General features: G+C 37.1%; 1 protein-coding gene across 12 annotated transcripts in view; it reads left to right on the plus strand.

Moving 5' to 3' along the window:
- LOC106977531 (mediator of RNA polymerase II transcription subunit 18) overlaps positions 1 to 17,512 on the plus strand; it is a 131,424-nt gene that overhangs the window by 57,001 nt on the left and 56,911 nt on the right. For all 12 annotated transcript variants that reach the window (XM_053209953.1, XM_027059893.2, XM_027059897.2 and 9 more), the window contains one exon: positions 1,085 to 1,138. In XM_053209953.1, coding sequence (XP_053065928.1) covers positions 1,085 to 1,138 — 54 coding nt within the window. The remainder of the gene's footprint in view (positions 1 to 1,084; positions 1,139 to 17,512) is intronic.

The raw sequence follows: 17,512 nt of genomic DNA on the forward strand, positions 1-17,512 counted from the left end.
TATTAGGGAATGCCCTTGGGATCAAAACCACAAAAGAGATAGGAAGTGAGATTGGGCAGATTGATCCTTGTCTTAATTAAGGGTAAAGGAGATTGGGTATCTATACTCAGTCAAATTTCTTTCAAAACATTGTTTTATTTTCATACTTGAACATCCTAAACTTAAAACTTACTGCATTTGAAATAACTCGTACTTTCTTTAGGCAAAATCAATTCTTTCTAAGATAATCATGGATACCCTTTCTCAGATGTTTATGTGAGTTTTATCGGGTGTCTGGGGCGGGGTGGGGGGGGTATGTGTTTTTACATAAGAACTATCCTTTTCCCTTACACTGTAGTAAATTCAAGATGGGGGCTGGAAAGGTAACTTACTTGAGTAAACTGAGAATAATATATTTTAAAATGAAAATTAGGGGCATCTGGGTGTCTCAGTTGGTTAAGCATCAACTTCAGCTCAGGTCATGATCTTGTGGTTCGTGAGTTTGAGCCCTGCATTGGTCTCCACGCTGATCATGCAGAGCCTACTTCGGATTCTCTCTCCCTGTCTCCACCCCTCCCCCACTTGTGCGCGCACTCACGCGCACCGTGTCTCTGTCTCTGTGTCTCTCAAAATGAATAAATAAACTTAAATTAGCCTTAAATGTTTTACGATATTTTTATACTATATATCTGTATCTCAGCTGCCTTAAAATAAACCCCCGTTGGTAATGTTCTCACTTAATACATTATACATTTCTATAATGTTCCAGTCTTAATGTTTATTTTATTTTGAGAGAGAGAGAGTGCATGTGCGTGCATGTGGGCACAGAAGAGGGGCAGAGAAAGAAAATTCCAAGCAGCCTCCGTGCTCTCAGTGCAGAGCCTGACGCCAGCGGGGCTCAATCCCACCAACTGTGAGATCATGACTGAGCCAAAATCAAGAATTGGACGCTTAACTGACTGAGCCACCAAGGCACTCCTATAATGTTCCACTTTTAAACTATAATCACTGTTACTGAATTGGGTGTTAAAAAAAAAAAAAAAAGACATAAAAGGTGGTGGATTTTATGTTTTAAAGTATATCATTTACCTTTTTCTCTCTTTAGGAACTATACCTCACCTCCCTAAACTGGTTAATAGTGGCATGGAAGATCCATTTGGTGAGTATCACTTAACATTCTTCTTAGTAAATGATATTTGTGTTTTATCCTCACCTCCATTAAACCTCTGTAAATTAATTTTTTTCATGTTCAGTATGCTGCTCTGTAGCTTAATGGCTCTCAGGCTTTTTGGTCTCAGGATCCGTTTATACTGTAAATATAATTGAAGGCCCAAGAGAGCTTTGTTGGCATGACTTATATTTATTGATATTTACTATGTTATATTTATTGATATTTGCTGTGTTACTGTGAAATATGTTACTGTTGATATTTACTATGTTGTACAAATTTTTAAAATATTGGTTCATTTATAACCGCTTTAATAAATTCATAAGCTTCATACATAACATTGTTAATGAAAAATAACTCCCAAAACAAGGGGGAAAAAAAAGCAACAAGGGAGGGATTGTTTTACTTTTTTTGCGAGTCTCTTTAAAGTCTGACTTAATAGGAGACAACTGGATTCACATAGCTGCTCCTGCAGTCTGTTCTGTATCACATACCATGTAGTCTCTGGAAAATTGACTATACAATTGAGAGATTATGAGAGTGAAAAGGCAAATAACATCTTTGTCTTATTTTTAAAAAATAATCCTAACCTTGCTATTTAGGGATCCCCAGTGTTTCCTACATTGTACTTTGAGATCTGCTGATCTAGAATGCTACTTACTTCAAATAAAACAAAGAACCATTTGGCAAGTTAAAATAAGAAGTTTAAAATTCTCGATCTTGAACACTTAGGAACTTATGAATTCCTCTGTTTGGTTGGAAGTTTAGTTCTGCTACTATTTCCAAACAAGTGTGCTTTGAAGTTCTTCATTAGTACTTGGCCAATGAAAGATACCATGGAAGTAATCATAATGGCAAGGATGTTCACTATTTCTAGTGAAGTTTGTATGTATGTGATATTTTATCTAACAGCATGGTTAAGGGAATGTAAATCTAGATACACAAAGGTTTAGTATTTACCTTTCTGACTATAAAGTAAGTTACTGTTTTCCTATTGATTCTAATTTCAAAGAGAGATATAGTCTAGGGTATCCATCCCTTCCTCCCCCCAAATCATATTACAGATTAGGAAGACTAGTTAGGAAGAACTTAAAATTTAAAATAGGAGTTTAAAATATGCCAAAAAAAAAAGGGACCAGAGACTGTTTTCCTTAGACTGTTAACCTTAGCATGCTGGAGTAAGATTTTGATTCAGGCATTTTGTGATTCTTTGCTAAATGTGAAGAAATCTGAATCTCCTCTTATGCCAATGTAACTTGAAGTATAAGAAAAATATTACCAACTTTATATTCTACTCGTGCCCAGTTACCCTAGATGACTGAGATCAGCGCTTGGGCTACTGGTACAAGTAATGAGTAGTTCAGGTTAATAGCTATTGTCTTGCTTTGAGAACTTTGCAAGATCCAAATTTCTTCTGCTTTTTAAAAAAATTTTTTTTAATGTTTATTTATTTTTGAGAGAGAGAGAGAGAGAGAGAGAGAGAGAGAGTGTGAGCGGGGGAGGGGCAGAGAGAGAGAGAAAGACACAGAATCCGAAAAGAGGCCCCAGGCTCTGAGCTGTCAGCACAGAGCTGGATGCGGGGCTCTAACTCCCAAGCAGTGAGATCTTGACCTGAGCCGAAGTCGGACGCTTAACCGACTGAGCCACCCAGGTGCCTCTTCTCTCCTTTTAATGTCGGTAACTGCTTTTTTAGGACCTTGGCCCCCTGAGGGGCTCTTACATCAAGTTCATCAACATAATCCTTAGTTTGAACACTAGAGGGCAGTCAGTACTTTAGTGATAAATTTGTAGTTTTATTATTAAGTTAATTCTGGTGGGGATTCCTTATGAACGGTTTAGTAAATCTAGTTGATTTTGGTTGCTTGGTGACAAATCGTATAGAACATGTACATGTGACAAACTAGAGTAACTTTTGACAACTCCAAGAATGTTTACTGGAAACAATTTTTCTCTATAACCCCCTTACCTCACCTAACTTAAGCATAACTTAAATTTAATTGCATCTAATTAATGTGCTTTTGATCACCAATATGAGAAAAAGGAAGGTGGTGTTCTGTGCTAGTGAGATTTTTCCTCTTCTACTTTAAATCTTGGAATCATAACCTGATTAGCATTTATATTCATAATGTGGATTCTAAAGAAAAATGGAATTTTCTTACTTGCTTACAAAACATACATATGGTAATGTTTGCTGGGTTATGATCTGCTCCGTGCCATTTGACAAAGAAAATAATTCTGAATGTAAAGTAAGTGTGTTTCGAAGATGGTAGAGTCCTTATAAGATAGGGTGAGAATTTTGTGATAATTAGGTTAGCTAACAGTTATACAAATGCACTGAAAAAGAATTATTTGTTGTATTCTGAAAACAAAAGTGAGGGATGTTGACCCATCAAGTTACAGTGAGCAGACCTAACGCCTCTGGGACCTTTCCTACATGGACAGATATTTACACATTTCATTATATAATATTTTAAAATCACCTTTGTTAATACTATCACTGGTCTCACTGTAAAAGTCTTAAATATTGAGAAGCTGTCACACTCACTCTGGATATGTCTTCCAAAATTACCATTCTCTTTTGAAAGCCTGACTTATATCACTGGCAACAATCACTGTCAGTTTTCTTTGTAGTGATAGGCTCACTTTCATTCAATTTTGAGAAAATACCTGTCAAATATCTAAGCTTGAATAATATAGTTTGTCATTCAACCCTTCAAGTAAAAATGGTATTTTATGGAAAAAGAAAAGAAAGAAAGAAAAACACCTGGCTAGTTCAGCTGGCAACTCAGTCACACAAGTGCTTTTCCTAAAGGTAACTGTTGTACGTAAGTATATGTTTTATGCGTACTTCCCATTTCCTCATACAGAATAATAGAAGGGTATGTACTGAAGGATTTAGTTTTTATTAGAACTAATAACTTTTAATGCTTTATCAAAGACATTCTTAAAATTGGCATTGTTCTTCAACTGCAGTAATGTAGTGGTGAAGACCATGAGTTCTATTAACAGTTTGGTGCCACTGCCTTGATTTGTGTTAAGGTATCATCAGTTTTGCTCACCATTGTTTTTGTACCATCAGGATAAGTGTCAACACCAGAAAAAGGCAAATAATCCTTTAGTATTACTAAGTCTATAGCTGTACCTCTTAGACTGCCGGAAGGATTTCAGGGATCCCCAGGCATCAATGGACCATCCTTTCTTCAGTTTCCTGAGGCTTAAGGAGTCTATTCTATGGAAGAAAAGCAACTTTGGGCAAAGTCAAGACTTGTCCTGGAGGTTGTACTGGGCAGGGCTCCAGTGTGGACCTAGTCTTGGACAGGTGGCAGAAAGACAGTCAGAGGGAGTGGGCAGCTCTGTGATTTCTTCTAAGTTGACCATGACCCACCTACAGCTTTCAGACTTGGTTAAAGAACATTTCTCTGGGATGAAATGAGTGTTCTGAACTCGTTAGGCAGCCAAGTATTTTGAGTAGAAATTCATCAGCATTTAGTCAAGATAAACTGAGATATTGTCAGGATAAATGTTGTTATATTGTATTAGTCAAGATAAACGTTCTTTTATTGAAAGAGGATAAATGGCAGCAGAGATCGTGGTGCTGACAACCTTCAGTCTGTCTCTTGAGTCATACTGTTTCAATCTGGGCAGATGTCTCTCTAGGTGTGGTACACAGCTGTCATCCTGGGTAACCCTGCTCACTTGGGGACTCTGCTTCTCTCCTGTGTTGGCTCCTTTGTTTAGTAAACCCCATGTCGTCTTCTTTCTTGATTGCCAGTTGCTTCTCAATGCTTGGCTTTCTAGAATAGTTTCCTGATTTTCACCTCTTTTTCCTTTAGTTCTGCCTCCTAGAAGACTTCTTCATCTTTACCTTCAATTAAAATTTTCTTCTCTACTATTATGTTTTGATTTTCTAGATCTTTTTTTTTTATTCGTGGAATGTTTGTTTCATAGTATTTTTGTTTGTTTGTTTGTTTCAACAAATTTTCTTTGCCTTGCATAGTTTCTTTTCCCCTAAAGTTGCTTTTGTCTCTTTGTTTTGATCTGTTTTATGTTAGAGTTTTCCTCTGATGTCTCATAATAATTAGCTGTCTGCTTCTGATTAAGAGTGGGAAGCTTTAAATTAGAAGCTTTAAACACATAGGCTGATTACCTTTGGGCCTTTCTGTAGGGTGAGCTTCTTGTCCCTCTTGTTGAGGAAAATCCCCACACCAGTAGGAGAAGAGTCTTCCTGTCACTGACTAGATTTCCAGATGGTAAGGGGTGATGGGGATTGGGCAGGGCAGAGGGGTTTGCTCCATTCAGCATTGTTGTGCACATGGTCACCTAATTCCCCTCAGGTTTTAGTACTGTCTTCCCATTGTCAACTGCCTTTTGTGTCCTCAGTTCAAAAACCAGTTGTTTAATCTCTTCCAAGAAGCACACCTCTTGAGGGGCACCTGGGTGGCTCAGTCGGTTGAGCATCCGACCTCAGCTCAGGTCATAATCTCAGTCTGTGAGTTCAAGCCCCGCGTCAGGCTCTGTACTGACAGCTCAGAGCCTGGAGCCTGCTTCGGATTCTGTGTCTCCCTCTCTCTCTCTCTGCCCCTCCCATGCTCATGCTCTGTCTCTCTTTCTCAAAAATAAATAAACATTAAAAAAAAATTTTTTTTTTAAAAAAGAAACAGACCTCTTGAATTCTGCCAGTGTTGGTATGGGAACAGACATTCAAAGTCATGGAATGGGGAAGGTGATAAAGGAATCAAACAGCTTTTACCCTGATTCTCTTTATTTTATTTCTTTCCCTTTCACCTCCAGTTTCAAAGGGACCTGGTAGAATTCAATGAAAGTATTATTATTGTATATTAATAATTTTTACTGGGGGGGGGGGAGTAATGGCTACACTGTACATTCAGTGCGAGAGGAAGGAAGGGTCCAAAAAAGATGTGTATACAGTTTATGCTATGTGATATCTCGTCCCCTACTGCTTTTAAAAACGGCTCGTTACCGTTTTTGCTTTCTTTCTTTCTCTCTTATCAACTGTTCATGGGTTACCAGCCACTCTCCCCATAGCATGCCAAAAGAAAAGGGACTGAAACTCTGTCATATGAAGCTCCTAAAGGTTTTTTTAGGTAGGAGAGGATCTGTATACTAAATTGCCTTCCCCAAATCTTCTGACTTTATTAAGTTTCTGTATACCCTTTCTTATATAGAAGTAAACACAATTTGTTGAAAATATTTCTTTTGGTATGTGCTTGATGAAATAATTATTTAATGAGATAGATTGTTAGTATGAATCCTAAGTTTGAAATTGGTTGCAAAGGCTTTATTCATATGCATGGTATTCTGGGAACAGTTTTGCAAGGTAATATCTGTTTTAGATTAAAATTTGTATCACATTGGGAATATGAGAAGCAGTGTGTTGAAGTAGAACAAAAGCTATATCTAAACAAATAAAATTAATTTATTTTCTCCTCTTCTGTATCTGAATTTATAAAATAACTATTATGTTATAAAGGGATTTTTCCTAGCTATTCAAGGACATTTGCTAAGGAGTCATGCTCACAGCTAATGCACTTAACTTCAAGGTCCATGGGAAAACAGGTTGCTTGGCTGGCTGGGTCAGTGGAGTATGTGACTCTTGATTTTGGAGTTGTGAGTTCAAACCCCACACTGGGTGTAGAGATTGCTAAAGTAAAAAATAAATAAAATCTTGGGGCACCTGGGTGGCTCGGTTGGTTAAGTGTCTGACTTCAGCTCAGGTCATGATCTTGTGGTTTGTGAGTTCGAGCCTGGTATCAGACTCTGCACTGACATCTCAGAGCCTGGAGCCTGCTTATGATTCTGGGTCTCCTTCTGTCTCTTTCTCTGTCCTTCCCCCCACTTGTGCTCTCTATCAAAAGTAAATAAATAAAAATAAATAAATAAAATCTTAAAAAAAAATAGGGCTTCTGGTTGGCTCAGTCAGTTAAGCCTCCGACTCAATCTCAGCTCGGTTCTTGATCTTGAGGTCGTGAGTTCAAGCCCTGTGTTGGGCTCCATGCTAGGGGTGAAGCCTACTTAAAAAAAAAAAAAAATCACCAAAGTTCATGGGAAAACATTTTTGTGATGCTGTCATGTTGTTACCACTTGAAGCTCTAAATGTGTTAATAACACATACCCTCCTCCCTCCTCCTTAAGAATGAAGACCAAAATATGAACTTAATTAGTTTTGAGATCCTTAGGGAGTAGGAGATAAATTCCTTTGGAATTAAACTATGCCAAAAATGATATTAGTTCTATTTTTTTTCTGTAGTTTTGAATAGAAAATTTAAAAAGCATTATTATAAATATATATTAAATATCTTCCTTTTCTGATAGGACTGTAAACTTAAGGAGAGCAAGATCTTTCTGTTGTTCCACTACCCAAGAGTAAGCACACAATACATATTTGTACGTATTTCTTATAGTGATTTTAAATTTTCTGCGTAAAGTAGAATAACCAGTTATCAGGGAAATAGCACAAAACACCAGCTTCTGTAAACTTTAATAGCACTGATATCATGTAATTATTTTTTTTCTGTCTGTACCACAAAAAGATGAGCCATAGTGGAAATGCAAGCCTGAAAAGTAGTCATGCTGACATTCTGGACTATTTCCCATATACTTTCTCTACTTTTCAACCCTACTGACTACTCCGTGGTCCCTTCATCATAACAGGTGTGATGAGTTGACTAAAGGTGAAGACTGGTTTCCATCTGAATTTACTTCTGCATACTGAGCCCTTATCAATGTGCAATGAACATAGCATAGGCCATGAGTATAAAAATTCAGGGATGCCAGGGTGGCTCAGTGGATTGAGCTTCTGACTCTTGATTTCAGCTTAGGTCATGATCCCAGGGTCATGGGATTTAGCCCTGCATTTTGCTCTGTGCTGAGAGTAGAGCCTACTTAAGATTCTTTCTCTTTCTGGGGCATCTGGGTGGCTCATTCAGTTGAGCGTCTGACTTTGGCTCAGGTCATGATCTCACGGTCCGTGAGTTCGAGCCCCCCCATCAGACTCTGTGCTGACAGCTCAGAGCCTGGAACCTGTTTCAGATTGTGTCTCCCTCTCTCTCTGCTCCTCCCCTGCTTGCACTCTCTCTCTCAAAAATAAACAAACATTTAAAAAAAATTTTTTTTTAATTCTCTCTCTTTCTCCTCCCCTGCCTCTCCCCTGTGCTAGCACACTCTCTCATATAAAAAATAATTAAAATTAAAATTAAAAGGAAATAATAGGAGAGAAGGATGGCTTTCACTTACCATTTTGTATCTTACTGTATGGTTTGCGTCTTTTAACTATGTACCGATATTACTTTTATTTATTTTTTTTAAGATTTGAGAATGAGAGAGTGTGTGAGTGGGGGAATGGCAGAGAGAGAGAGAGAGAGAGAGAGAGAGAGGAAGAGAATCCCAAGCAGGCTCCACACTAATAGTGTAGAACCTGATATAGAGCTCCAACTCACAAATCATGAGATCATGACCTGAGTCGAAATTGAGAGTCGAATGCTTGACCAAGTGAGCCGCCCACGTGCCCCTGTATTACTTTTATTTTTCAAAACATAAACAAAGATTTTATCTGCATTGTAGTTTTAAGGACATTTTTGTTTCTTCTTTATATTTCTCAGTGTTAAAGTGTATAAGACTAATTTTTTAAATATTTATTTATTTATTTATTTATTTATTTATTTAGAAGGAGCCTGCACATGCACACAAGCGGGGAAGGGATAGAAAGAGAGGGAGAGAGAGAATCCCAAGCGGACTGTGCACTGATAGTGCAGAGCTTGACTCTGGGCTCAATCTCACAAATCGTGAGATCATGATCTGAACCAAAATCGTAAGTCGGATGCTTAACTGACTGAGCCACCCAGGCACCCCTATAAAACTAATTTCTTAAAGGAGGTAAAAGATAGTAGAAAGGGTTTGTTAATGGGGATTAAATACTATAATGGTCATTTTACATGCACAGTTTAACTGTTGTGCCTAAAATAACCATGTTAACAATGTGGCCTTTTAAAATACGAGACATTTTATTCTTCTCATGAACTAGATCCAGCCTATCCTATCAAACTCCAGCACCATTGACTTGGTCCTCATCCATTCATTTGTTCAGTAAATATTGAGCAAAATCAGCAAGGCAGCATGTCCTAACAATTAAGCCCTTGGCTTTGGAATCAGACAAACTTGAGTTCAGATCCCAGTTCTGCCATTTCCTGGCTATGTCCTTTGGCAATACAGTTACCCTTTGATCTTTATCTGTAAAATAAGAATATGGATTTTGCCTTTTCCACAAAGTTGCTATAAGAATTAAATGAATTAGGAGCACCTGGGTGGCTCAGTCGGTTAAGTGTCTGACTTTGGCTCAGGTCATGATCTCACAGTTCCCTGGGTTCGAGCCCCACATCGGGCTCTGTGCTGACAGTACAGAGCCATCTTGGGCTTCTCTCTCCCTCTCAAGATAATTAAATATACTTAAAAAACTAAAATTATTAGGGGCGCCTGGGTGGCTCAGTCGGTTAAACGTCCAACTTCGGCTCAGGTCATGATCTCGCGGTCTGTGAGTTCGAGCCCCGCGTCGGGCTCTGTGCTGACAGCTCAGAGCCTGGAACCTGTTTCGGATTCTGTGTCTCCCTCTCTCTCTGACCCTCCCCCATTCATGCTCTGTCTCTCTCTGTCTCAAAAATAAATAAATGTTTAAAAAAAAAAACAACTAAAATTATTAAATGAAATAATGCTTGTAATGTTTGTAACATGATGCCAAACACATAGTAAATATATAATAGCTGTAATATCTAAGCCACTAAGGGTATAAACGTGAATAAGACATGATCCCTGGGTTTTTTTGTTTTTAAAGTAATCTCTACTCCCAATGTGGGGTTCAAACTTACGACCCAGTATCAAGAGTCACATGCTCTTCCAGCTGAGCCAACCAAGCACCCCTGGTCCCTGTTCTTATGGAGCTTTCAGTCTGGGTTAAGCAGTTACAAGGTGCTGCTTAGGATCTCCCCACCCCCCCCCCCGACTTATTTCTTTAACTTATGTCTGGTTAATTGAGATATAATTTACATACAATAAAATTTACCCTTTTTAGGTATATATTCCTGTGTTTTTGAAAAACATGTAGGTTGGTATAACCACTATCACAATCAGTATTTCTTTCGCCGCAGAACTTCCTTGTGCACCTTTTTAAAAGGTTTATTTATTTTTGAGAGAGTGTATGCGTGGGGGAGGGGCAGAGAGAGCAAGAGAGAAACCCAAGCAGCCTCTGTGCTGTCCACACAGACTCCAGTGCGGGGTTCGAACCCAGGAACCATGAGATCATGACCTGAGCCAGCAGTTGGCCGCTTAACTTCGCCAACCAGCTGCCCCTCCCTGCTTACCTTTTTAAATAATCTCAATCTCGTCCCTCCACTCTTAGCCCCTGGCATCCACTTAGATCTGAGTTCTGTCCCTTTTTCCATAATGTTATATAAACAGAATTGTATGACACATAGCCTTTTCTGTTTTTTTCCACTTAGCATAATGCTGTTGAGATTCACACATGCTATGAAGTATATCAGTAGTTCATTCCTTTCATACCTTTTCCGGAGTGTCATATATTTGGATTCATTGCCTTTTAAGATTTACTTTTTTCACTTAGTGGTATGCATTTAAGGTTCCTCCATGTCTTTTCATAGCCTGATAGCTCCTTTCTTTTTAGCGCTGAATACTATTCCATTGTTTGAACGTACCACAGTTTATCCATTCATCTCCTGAAGGGCCTCTTGGTTGCTTCCAAGTTATGGCAGTTATGAATAAAGCTGCTATAAACATGTGTGCAGTTCCTGTGTGGACATACATTTTCAGTCATTTAGGTAGATGCCAAGGAGTACAGTTTTTGGAACGTACGGTAAAAGTATGTTTAGTTTTATAAGAAACTGCCAGATTGTGTTCCAAAGTGGCTGTCCTAGTTTGCATTCCCACCAGCAGTGAATGAGCCTTCCTGTTGCCTCACGTCCTCACCATCCTTTCGTGTTGTCCATGTTTGGGATTTTGGTAATTCTAATAGTGGTTTCTCATTATGGCTTTAATATGCAGTTCCCTCATGACCAACTGAGTAACTTGTCATGTGTTTATGTGCCATCCATATCTTTGGTGAATTATCTATTAAGATTTCTCCCTCTTTTTAAAAATTGACTTATTAATGAGTTGGAAGAATTCTTTACATGGTTCACATGCAAGTTCTTTACGATATATGTGTGATACATGTGTTTTCTCCCAGCCTGTGGCTTGTCTGATTAGCAAGTTTTTAATTTGATGAAATCCAGTTTTTTTCTTTTATGGTTAATGCTCTTTGTCTTCTAAGAAATCTTTGCTTAACCCAGTGTCGCAGAGATTTCTCTGTTTTTTCTTCCAGATGGCTTACAGTTCTAGGTTTTCCATTTAGGCCAGTGACTCTTTTTGAATTAATTTTTGGATGTGGTGCAAAGCTGAAAATGTTCTCTGTTGTCTGCTAAATTACTTTAGCACTTTTGTTGAATACCTGATAACTTGAGCAATTTTCTAGAAAAATATAATTTACCAAAATGATTCAAGATATAAAAATCCCATATAGACTAATAGTCATGTAAGTAATGTTAAAATGTGTTTAAGCTCAGTGGGTTTAATGGTAATTTCATTCATAGTGTGAAGAAACAAATAATTATAATGCTGTATCAACCACAGGAGAACAGAAAAAAAGATAGAAAAATACACCCATCTATTATAAAGTTAACAAGATCTTGATAACTTGATACTTGATAACTAAAAGCTTACAAAGATAGTACAAAAATAAAAGTGGCATTTCTCTCATCTCAGTGTATATAGTTATAGAGATTTTATATAAAGTACTTGCAGATTAAATCCAACAAATGATTATTGCATTTTTTTTCTGATTACAAAAACCACACATATTTCTTCCAGAAAAACTAGAAAATACAAAGTGACATAAAGAAAAAACTTTAATGCCCAGTGAAAACTACTGATTTATTGATACCATTCTGATGTATCTGCTTCCATGATCTTTTCCAGAGCAATTACCTGTATCATTATACATTTTTAGCAAACTGACTTAGAACTGCTTTTTTCCCCATTTGGTATGTCACATCTCTCAGTATATTAAAGGAATATGGTCAAGAGGATTTCTTTTAGGATCTAAAGATATTGAGGAATCTATAAATAATAACATATTGGTACATCAGAAAACAGGAGGAAAATGATATGCTCATTTCTGGAGATGACAAAAATTTTTTATTTTTTTTTTTTTAATTTTTATTTTTTTAAAGGATTTTTTTTTTAAGTTTATTTATTTTGGTGAGGGAGAGAGAGTGAGTGGGAGTGGGAGTGGGAGTGGGAGAGGCAGAGAGAGAGGGAGAGAATCTCAAGCAGGCTCCGCATGGTCAGTGTCAAGCCCGACTTGGGGCTCCAACCCATGATCTGAGCCAAAATCAGGAATTGGACGCTTAACTGACTGAACCACCCAGGTGTTCTGATGACAAATTTTTTTTTATAAAATTCAACTATTCCAGCTAAAAACTTATATTAAGAATCTGATGGTTTATTTTTAAATGAAAAGCACCTACACATTCCTACTAAATTGATTTAAAAATTGGTAACATTAAGACATATTTTATAAAAGTTAGATACAATTTCTTTTGCCCACCTCTGCCGCTCAGTGACAACCCACAGCATGAATGTTGTATATATCCTTTTAGTTCTTTTTTTTTCTATTGCAGTATGTTTACATACAGCTTAAACATAATAAAGAATGACTCTCTGGGACACCTGGTTGGCTCAGTTGGTTAAGCTCTGACATCTGCTCACGTCATGCAGAGCTCCTTCAGAGCTTCTGTCTCCCTCTCTCTCTGCCCTACCCCTGCTTGTGCTCTCTCCCTCTCTCTTTCTCAAAAATAAATAAATATTTTTTTAAAAAATGGCTCTCTGAATACCACCCTTACCAGTGAGGTATTGAAGAAATGTCCACTAGAATAAGAACAAGACAGGAATGCCCACTGTTACCTTATTTAACATTATTTTGGGAGTTCTTAGTGTAGTAAGGCAAACACTAATCAGAAGTTCCAATAATGAAAAAGTTAATTATATATTTGTTGGCCAATATTATTTCCTCTTCATAAAAATACTCCCAAGAGAATCAACTGAAAAAGAGTTCAGTAAAATGGCTGACTAAATGCAAAATAATTGTTCAAAAATGAATCGTTTTAAATGTACATATAATAAATTATGCCAAAAGACTAAAGGAATTAAAAGCCCTTTACATGCACAACCCAAATTTTGAGGTACCTAGGAATGATTGTAACAAGAAGTCCATAAGCTCTATGATACAACTGGAAATTTGCTATAGAGGAGGGAATAGAGGCATTGTGTCGAGCAATGGGAAAATTAGTGTCATGTATTACTAAATTTACTGTATAGATTTAATGCAGTTCTAATAATTGAAGTTAATTTATTTTTAAATTTTTTTAATGTTTTTTTATTTTATTTTTGAGAGAGAGAGACAGAGCATGAACTGGGGAAGGACACAGAGAGAGGGAGACACAGAATCTGAAGTAGGCTCCAGGCCCTGAGCTGGTAGCACAGAGCCCGACCTAGGGCTCAAACCCACGAACCACGAGATCATGACCTGAGCTGAAGTTGGACGCTTAACCAACTGAGCCACCCAGGTGCCCCAATTGAAGTTAATTTATATTTGCTTTTGGTATTTGACAAAGTGTATAAAATATAAGTTAGAAAAAAAAGTTAAGTAATTAACTGCCCCTTTTTTGCTGATTTATGACGCTATTGCAGCAAGTTAAGGTTTGTAAGATCTCAAGTATATTTTTGGACTGTGCATTCTGTTCTGTTGAACCACCTGTCAGTTTTTACACCAGTTGTACATTGTTTGTTATTATTATCTTTTCTTAAGTAGGCTTCATGGCCCAGTGCAGAGCCCAGCACGGGGCTTGAACTCATGACCCTGAGATCAAGACCTGCGCTGAGATCAAAAGTTGGACACTTAACCTTAAGACTGAGCCACCCATGCACCTCCTTATTATTATTATAGTCTTATATTTTAAGGTCTAAAACAATACCCTTCATTATTCTACTTTTTCAAACTTTTCTTGGTTATTTACCTAGAGAAATAACTTTGATAAAGAACAGTGCACACAGCACAGTGTTTATGGCATATTCCCATTTAAAAGTGTATAATTTTTATTAAACAAAAAAGTCTTTAAAGTTTTTGAAACTTTTATGTTTTTCTATTAAGTGATAAGTAAATATCTTTAATTTAAAAAATGTTTCCTCACCTTTGTTTCAAATTCACATTATGGTCAATGGGATTTAAAAGTTGATAATGAGACTAGTATAAACATTTTCCATTAGGCAGGAAACCATTAATTTCAAAACAACATCAGTGATTATCTTCTTGTGCCTGTTCAGAGTTCTGTCATGTTAAAAATGACCTTTTGTGGAGCGCCTGGCTGGCTCAGTCATTAAAGCATGTGACTCTTAATCTTGGTCGTGAGTTTGAGCCTCACATTGGAGGCAGAGTTTACTTTAAAGAAATGACCTTTCGTGGTAGAGCTTTGCCTTGACTCAAAAGACACCGTTTTTACAAGATTGTTATTTGAAACATCAGTGGAGTCCAGAATACGTGTGCGCACGCACACACACACACACCCATAATGGAAGGTTTCATTAAAAGAAGGTGATAGCAGTATAATAATGGATTATTTGTGAAATGGTGCTGATGGTCTTCAGTTCCTAATTGAAGATTGTATTGGTTTTTCCTCATCAAATCAGTGTTTTTCTGTTGGTAGCCAGAATGACATTAGGTCAGACTGTAGTCTGTAGCTACAGCTTTCCTTTTTTTCCACTGCATAAAAAGATGAAATACTACAAAAAAAACAAAAAAACAAAACAATAATAATAACTGCATTTGTCTTGACTATTTAAATATTTTTAAATTTATTTGGTGATTCTTTATCTTCTGTTTTTCTTCTTTGATCTCCCCCAGATAATTTAAATGCTATAAAACAGGTGGGTCTGGCTGCTTTATTTTGTCCATTTTGCCCCAGAGGTCAGTCTTTCCCCTTTTCAGCTTAGAGCTCAATAATCAAAGGGCTTGAATAGCAAGAACCCTTAAGAATCATGTCTTAACTAATGAAAGAAAGAAGTGGCACTCAGGTGGAGCTTTGCCAGTACTAAAGGTGTGTGCTTGTTTAGTTCTGGTTTTAATCTCATAGTACATCCAAGGCCAATGGCTTAACGTTGGTTACAATGAAGTTCAGGTAGTTGTGCTTGATAATTTATTTTCATACTCACTGTATACTCACTCCAACCAAAAGGTGAAAAGGTGGATGAATGGATGATTGGCTGGCAGACTGATTCATTAATTCACTCAATAAATTTTGTTGGTACACTGCCCTAGTTGCCATGAAGGGAAAAAATAAGATACAGTTTCAGCTCTCAAAGAGGAGATTAAGAACTGTCAATGTGAGGCAGAGTGAATAAATGTTTTTATACATATGAAAAGAGTTGCATTATTGGAATTTCATGCCATGTTATTGAGCATGACTTGTACGTATGGAAATTATTAAAACCAAATTTGCTTGTATAGATATGTATTTCCTTTCTTATCTCTGCATTCTTTGAACAACTTAGTGGTGATTTCTTTAAGGAGAGTTTTTTTTATTGTATTTGTCTTGTATCAAGAGAATTTGGAGAACATGGGGAAATAGGAAAATCTAGGGGCTTCCTAATTACCTAATAACCTTAAAGATACAGACACACAGTATATGATGATGAAACATACTGTTTTATATGGCTAATAATGCCCCCGGTGTGGGTTAAAGGTGCTTCTCATGAAACACTGGAGCTGTGGTATTTTTGTTACAGGTTTAGTTTGAGGAGTGGTAGAAATGTCTCTGACCCAAATAGCCAACCTCTCTTGATTTTAGACCTTTCATTTATTTTCTAAGAATTTCCTTTATTTATTTTTTTTAACTTTAAAAAAAATTTTTTTTTAACGTTTATTTATTTTTGAGACAGAGAGAGACAGAGCATGAACAGGGGAGGGGCAGAGAGAGAGGGAGACACAGAATCTGAAACAGGCTCCAGGCTCTGAGCTGTCAGCACACAGCCCGACGCGGGGCTCGAACTCACGGACCGTGAGATCATGACCTGAGCCGAAGTTGGATGCTTAACCGACCGAGCCACCCAGGCGCCCCTAAGAATTTCCTTTAAAGATTGGTTTTATGATAGGAAGCATCATTCTTGGTGATGGACATACTGGAAATATCAAGGATGGCCTAAGAGAACAACTATTTTTTTAATTTTAACATTGTCATTTTGGACAATTTGTATAACTGCTCTGTGCCTGAATTTTACTTTTGTTACAGTAATACCTCCAACAGTGTTTCTAAGGTTAAAAATAAGTTGTGTGAATTCAATTTATGTTTAGGTGTACAGTATGTTAGTAGGAGTAGAGATTCACGTCCAGAGTACTTAGGTATGAGCCCCAATTTTGCCATTTGTCGGCTTTGAACTCACTGGACAAGTTTACCCCTGTGTGACTCATCTGTTAAGTAGGATAATAAATGGAATCCTTTTGATGTCCTTGTTGTGAGAATTAGATTAATTAACACATGTAGAACACTTAGAATAGTCCCTGGAGTTATAATATAGGCTCAGTTAGTGTTAGCTTATTCATAGAAAACGAGGGGAAAGAATGCATGGGAAATTGAACTTAGTTTATTCTTTCTAAGATTTAGCTCTTTTTCATCAGCTCTTTTGTTAAAGATGTTCATATGTAACAAAATAGATATTTAGTATTATTTTATCTCTTGTGTTCTGATTTTTCTGGTAGAAACGTTATTTAATGAAATGATTGGGAAACAAGAATGAAGGGGAGAAAAAACAATGAAACTGCTTTTTGGGAAACAAGAATTTCCAAAAATTGGGAAACAAGAATGAAGGGGAGAAAAGGAATCACCTTTAAGTGATTAAAAACTGGTGGTGCTATTTTAATCCTCGTAACCATTTCTCCTAGAAACTAGAAGAAAAGCAGAGCTGGGTTTTTTTTCAATCACTTTTTTTATAAATCTAAAACCAACTGTAATTCAAAGATTGTGTTGCTGTAAGCATAGATGGCAGTGAATTTGTAATAACATTTAATCTATAGCTTTCAAGATAATCTCAATTATGCCTGTCTTTTTCTTTCCTTTTTGTCATGAAATTGTTAAGTGACTTATTCTAAGTTCATTACCTACCAGCCTGGCACTTTCCCCAACTTAAATACTTCATAACCTGAAAAGGATACTTGCAGTCTAAACTAGTGAAAGATCCTGTTCTCCCTTT

Source organism: Acinonyx jubatus, chromosome C1, assembly GCF_027475565.1.
Source record: "Acinonyx jubatus isolate Ajub_Pintada_27869175 chromosome C1, VMU_Ajub_asm_v1.0, whole genome shotgun sequence".
NCBI classification, from domain to species: Eukaryota; Metazoa; Chordata; class Mammalia; order Carnivora; family Felidae; genus Acinonyx; species Acinonyx jubatus.